The sequence below is a fragment of the Ursus maritimus genome (assembly GCF_017311325.1).
Source record: "Ursus maritimus isolate PB19 chromosome X unlocalized genomic scaffold, ASM1731132v1 scaffold_X1, whole genome shotgun sequence".
In the NCBI taxonomy this organism is placed as follows: domain Eukaryota; kingdom Metazoa; phylum Chordata; class Mammalia; order Carnivora; family Ursidae; genus Ursus; species Ursus maritimus.
This window is the reverse complement of record NW_024423319.1, coordinates 45,018,635-45,025,304: the sequence shown is the minus strand read 5'-3', so window position 1 is coordinate 45,025,304 and position 6,670 is coordinate 45,018,635. Positions and strand designations below refer to the sequence as shown.

General features: G+C 36.0%; 1 protein-coding gene across 1 annotated transcript in view; it reads left to right on the top strand.

Annotated features, from left to right (window-relative positions):
- Nucleotides 1-6,210: 6,210 nt before the first annotated feature.
- Nucleotides 6,211-6,670, top strand: part of LOC103674892 (60S ribosomal protein L39-like) — a 3,091-nt gene continuing 2,631 nt past the window's right edge. Inside the window, exon 1 of the mRNA XM_008703896.1 lies at nucleotides 6,211-6,358. Within this exon, the coding sequence (XP_008702118.1) occupies nucleotides 6,211-6,358 (148 nt within the window). The remainder of the gene's footprint in view (nucleotides 6,359-6,670) is intronic.

Here is a 6,670-nt window from a genome sequence, read left to right as displayed (position 1 = left end):
GGGGGATCTAAATCTCATGAAACACCAGGTGGTGATAGTATGACTTGGCAGTCAGCAAGGGCTGGCAACTGGCAACACAGGGCAGACAGGTGACAAGAGAGGCTGGGGCGTCAGAGCAGGGCCTGGACAGCTGTGCCCTGTGTCATAGACAGGGGATGACAGACAGGGGGTGGGAAAAGGACTGGACAGCCCGGAGAGCGGTGGGGTAATGGAGGGTGAACAAACGCCTTGGCCACTAGGAGGGAAACTCCACAGTGATGTCAACCTACACTGATGAGGGAAGAGAGAGATCCCTGAACAGGGATGAAGATGTGGGGACAACAGCAAATGGAACTGCTTTTCAATACATAATGAGTTTTCCAAACAGGACTGGTATCATATTAAACAAACCATCCCTAGACATTTGTTATCCTTTGCCAAACATACTCTTTTCCCTAGGAAGAAAAATGGAGATGGATGCCACCCGGTAGCCAGATTCGGGATGTTAGCTGAGAGTCTCAGACCTGGGGGCTCGGCAAGGGAAGAGACAGATGGAAGTCTGGATATTGGCTCCACGGCCCCAGCGAGAGATAGACAGAAGTTGTTTCATTTAATTTCAAGTTACTTAACATACAGCGTGACTCTGGTTTCAGGAGCGAAATCAGTTTCATCACTCACATACAACACACAGTGCTCACCCCAGCATGTGCCCTCCTTCATGCTCGTCATCCATTTATCTCATCCCCCCACCCACCTTCCCTCCAGCAACCCTCTTTGTTCTTTACAGTTAGGAGTCTCTTATGGTTTGCCTCCCTCCCTGTTTTTATATTTTTCCTTCCCTTCTATGTTCCTTTGTTTTGTTTCTTAAATTCTACATATGAGTGAAATCATATGATGTTTGTCTTTCTCTGTCTGAATTATTTCTGATTTTAGGTTGATGTTTGCCTTGTAATCTTAGTTCCCTATGGATTCAAAAAACTTGTGAAGTTGCAGATTGTCTTTTGTCATAAGGGTGAGAGGTACATTCTTTCCAACTTTCTATCCTAAGTGGAAGCCAGCAGCTCTAATTTGTTTTTAATTTGTTATACTTAATTTGAAGTATAATTAACATCAGTGTTATATTAGTTTCAGGTATACAACGTAAAGATTCAACAATTCTATACATTTCTCAGTGCTCACCATGCTAAATGTACTCTTAATCCCCTCTATGTATTTCCCCCATCCCCCCTCCCCCCCTCCCCTCTGGTAACTATCTCTTTGTTGTCTGTAGTTAAGCGTCTATTTCTTGGTTTGTTTCTTTCTTCTATTTTCCTTTGCTCATTTTTTCCCTCAAATTCCACATACAAGTGAAATCATATGTTATTTGTCTTTCCCTGACTGACTCACTTCACTTAGCATAATACCCTCTAGGTCCATCCATGCTGTTGCAAATGGCAAGATTTCATTCCTTTTTTATGGCTGGGTAATTTCCATGGTATATATACACCACTTTTTCTTTATCCATTCTTCTATAGATGGATACTTGGGTTGTTTCCCTATCTTTGCTATCGTAAATCATGCTGCAATAAACATAGGGTTGAATATATCTTTTCAAATTAGTGTTTTTGTTTTCTTTGGGTATATACCCAGCAGTACATTACTGTACCATATGGTAATTCTATTCTTAATTTTTTGAGGAATGTCGTTACTATTTTCCACAGTGGCTTCACCAATTTGCATTCCCACTACTAGTACACAAGGGTTCCTGTTTCTCCACATTCTCACCAACACTTGTCATTTCTTGTGCTTTTTATTTTAGTCATTCTGATAGATGTAAAGTGATATCTCATTGTGATTTTAATTTGCATTTTCCTGATGATGAGTGATGTTGAGCATCTTTTCATGTGTCTGTTGGTCAGCTGTATGTCTTCTTTGAAGAAAATGTTTATTCAGATCCTCTGCCTATTTTTTTAATTGGATTGTTTTTTGGTGTTGAGTTGTATAAGTTCTTTATATATTTTGGATATTAGCCCCTTGTTGCATATGTCATTTGCAAGTATCTTATCCCATTCAGTAGAATACCTAGCTCTAATTTTTTAAATTGAAATTTCAATTAAAGTAATTAGAGATTCCCATGCAGTTGTAGCAAAATAAAACAGAGACGTTCCACTTACATTTTTCCCATATTCCCCCAATGGTAACATTTTGTAAAACTATAGTATAGTATGTTGACCCAAATATGAACATTAATTCACCTATCTTTTCATATTTCCCCAATATTACTTGTACTTATTTATGTGTGTATGTGTGTGTGTATTAACTTCTATACAATTTTATCACCTCTGTACGTTCGTGTATCCACCACTATATTCAAGATAGTAAATGTTCCAAAACCACAGTGATCCCTCTTGTTGCCCTTTAACCCCACCCACCTCCTCCCACCCCCACACCCTTATCACTAACAACTGGCAACCACTGAGATAACCTTCATTTCTAAAATTTTGTCATTTCAAAATGTTTATATGAGTGGTATCATATAGTATGTAACTTTTTGGGGATTGTCTTTTTTCACTCAGTATAATTACCTGGACTTCCTCCAAGTTGTTGCATGCATTAATAGTTCATACCCTTTTATTACTCAGTAGAATTCTGTAATGTATATTTTCTACAGATTGTTTATTCACCTGTTTAAGAACATCTGGGCTAATTCCACGTTTTGGCTAAGATAAATAAAGCTTCTATGAATTTTAGTATACAAGTTTTTGTGCGAACATAAGTTTCCTTTTCTCTGAGATACCCAAGATGCCCGAGAGTACAATTGCCGAGTGGTATGGCAATGTATTGCAATTACCTATTTAGTTTTATAAAAAAAACCGCTCAACTGTTTTCCAGTGTGCCTGTACCAGTTCCACACCAGCAATATATGAATGATTGAGTTTCTCTACATCCTTGCCAGCATAGGTGTTGTCACTACTTTTTTTTTATTTTAGCCATTCTGATAAATATGTAGTAATGACGCAGAGTGACTTTAACTTACATTTCCCTGATGTTTAATGATGTTAAGAATCTTCCTGTTTGCACACCATTTGCATATATTTTTCAGTGACATGTCTGTTCACATTTTTTGCTCATTTTCTAATTGGATTATGTGCTTTTATTTAAATTTTGAGTATTTTTATGTATTTTAGATATTATTCCTTGTTAGACGTATGTTGTCCAAATACTTTCTCCCACTCTGTAACTTTCTTTTCATCCTTTTTACGTGATCTTTTATTGAACAAAAGTTGTTAAGTTTGATAACGCCCAGTTTTTAAAATTTTTCCTTATATAGATCATCCTTTTGCTGTAAAGTGAATTTGGTGAATTTTTTGCCTAGACGTTGATACAAAATTTTACTTCTATTTTTCCAAACGTTTTTTAGTTTTAGATTTAATGTCCATGATACATTTTCAGTTAATTTTTAATATGAAGTGTGAGGTTTAGGTCAAGGTTCATTTTTTTCTTATGATGTCCAATTGCTCCAGGACCATTTGTTGAAAAGGCTATTTTTTCTCCATTGAATTACTTCTGCGCCTTTGTCAAAAACCAGTTGAGCATATTCGTGTGGGTCTGTTTAGGGGTTCTTTGTTCTGTTCTTCATTCTGTTGATCTATGGGTCTTTCCCACTACTAATATCACACTGTCTTGATTACCGTAGCTATACAGTAAGCCTTAATATCATGTGGAACTCCCACTTTCTTCTTCCCTGTCAAGATCATTTTAAGTATTTCAAGGGCCTATGCCTCACCGTATAAATTTTAGAATAAGCTTGTCTATGCCCATTAAAACATTGCTGACATTTTATCATATCATATTAAACGTGTAGATTAATATCGGGAGAACTGACATCTTTACTATGTTGAATCTTCCAATCCACGAACAAAGTATGCCTCCATTTGTTTAGGTCTACTTTGAATTATCAGTATTTTGTAATTTTCATCATATGGATCCTGTACATGTTTACTAATTGTATACCTAGGGGCGCCTGGGTGGCACAGCGGTTGAGCATCTGCCTTCGGCTCAGGGCGTTATTCCAGCGTTGTGGGATCAAGCCCCACATCAGGCTCTTCCGCTATGAGCCTGCTTCTTCCTCTCCCACTCCCCCTGCTTGTGTTCCTCTCTCGCTGGCTGTCTCTATCTCTGTCAAATAAATAAATAAAATCTTTTTTAAAAAATTGTATACCTAAATACTTTATTTTCTTTGTAGTGATTATAACTGGTATGGTGTTTTTAAGTTTGGTTTCTTCATGTTCATTGTTAGTATGTGATTTTTGTGCATTGATTATGTATTCTGGGAGCTTGCTCAACTAATTTAATAGTTCTAGGAGTTTTGTTCTAGATTCCTTGGGATTTTCTACAAGACAATCATGTCATCTGCAAATAGGGACAGATGTTTTACTTCCTTTCTAATCTGTATGCTTTTATTTCTTTCTCTTGCCTTACTGCATTGACTAAACCTCCCAGGACTATATTGCATTAGAGAGGTGAGACTGGGCATCCTTGCCTTGTTCCTGATCTTAGAAGAAAAGCATTCAGTTTTCCACCATTGAATATGATGTTAATTGCAGTTTTTTCTAAATACCCTTTATTCCTTGAGGAAGTTTCCCTTTATTTCAATTTTTTAAGGTTTATTGTTATGAATGGGTGTTTGATATTGACAATTGCTTTTTGTACATGAATTGATATAATCATATGATTTTATTATTTGGCCTGCTGATATGGTGGATTTTAGTGATTGATTTTTGAAAAGTTGAACAAGGTTTGCATACACAGAATGAAGCTCACTTCACCATGATATATAATTTTTAATACATTTTTGGATTAGGTTTACTAATATTTTGTTAAGGATGTTTGGATCTCTGTTTATGAGAGATACTGAGCTGAAAGTTTCTATAATTTCACTGTGCCTTTTTCTGGGTTTTTTTAAAAATTGGATTAACACTGGTCTCATAAAATGACTTAGGAAGTGTGCCCTCCTTTTCTATTTTCTAGGAAAGATTATGTAAAGTTGGTGTTAATTCTTCAAGTGTTTGGGTAGAATTCTACAAGGAAACCATCCAGACCTCGAGATTTCCATTTTGAAAGCTTTTAAATTATGAATTCATTTTCTTACATGGTTATAGAATTATTCAGATTGCCTGTTTCCTTTTGGTTGTGTTATGATGGTGTTTTTTAAGGAATCAGTCTGTTTCATCTAAATTGTCATATTTATTTGTATAGAGTTATTTGTAGTATTTCTATTTTTTTATCCTTTTACTGACTGCAATAAATAGGGGATATCTGTAGTGATATCCCACTTCCATTTCTGATTGGTGATTTGTGTGTTCTCTTATCTTTGTCAGTCTTGCTAGAAGTTTATCAATTTTATTGAATTTTGTTAGAACCAACCTCTGTTTGCTTGAACTTCTCTAGGGTTTTCTTGCTTTCAATTTGATCAATTACTGCTCTTATCTTTATTACTTTCCCCCTTATGCTTACCTTAGGTTTATTTTACTCTTTCTTTTTCTAGTTTCTTAAATTTGGAACTTAGATTATTGGCTTTAGAAGTTTTCCCCTTTCTTTTTAAAATTGAAATGTAATTGACATTGTGTAAGCTTAAGGTGTATAACATGTTGATTTGATGCATTTATATATTGCAATATGATTCCCGCCATAGCATTAGCTAAAACCTCAATCGTGTTGCATAATTATCATTTCTTTTTTTGTGGTGGGAACAATTAAGACTAGTTTCTTAGCAACTTTGAAGTTTATAGTACAGTATTGTTGGTTATAATCACAATGCTGTGGATTACCTCTCCAGAACTTATTTATCTACTAGTTCCAAGTTTGCACCCTTAAACAATACCTCTCCAGATCTCCAACCTCCTTTTCTCTTTTCTTTCTTTTTCTAATTTTAGATTTTTTATTATATTAAATAAAATTACGATTTTTATTTACTTTATCACAAGGTATATTTTTCTTTATTATGTATTTTTATAGAAAACTAGTAACATTCCTGTGGATTGATAGATTAATTTTACATATGTCAGTCTGGAAAAAAGAATACTACTGTAAGATATGAGTGAAATTTATAAAATATATAGTGCAGTTACTATGCTAATTACTTAAATGCCAGGTTAGGGAGTATATATTCTATATAGAGTTTTAAATCAAACAGGAGAGGCTCTCTCCTTTTCTCCACCATTGTGGTATATGTGGTCGACTGTTCCTGCCATGTGTTCCCACAAGACTTTCAGGATCAAGCAGTTCCTGGCCAAGAAACAAAAGCAGAATTGTCCCATTCCCCAGTGGATTCAGCTGAAAAATGGTCATAAAATCAGGCACTACTCCAAGAGGAGGCATTGGAGAAGAACTATGCTGGGTCGATAAGAGATCACACGTGAGATGGCACATATATTTATGCTGTATGAAGGTCACATGCTCATATCCTATCACTTTGTAACATCACTACTACTTGAACGATGACATGTTTTATCGGGGAAATGATTTTTCTGTTACTGTACTTCTGTGCCAGTTGGTTGTTGAGTAATAAATATGTGAGACCTTTTGTTTAAAAAAAAAAAAAAGGTGAAGAGGGGCGCCTGGGTGGCACAGCGGTTAAGCGTCTGCCTTCGGCTCAGGGTGTGATCCTGGCGTTATGGGATCGAGCCCCGCATCGAGCCCCACATCGAGC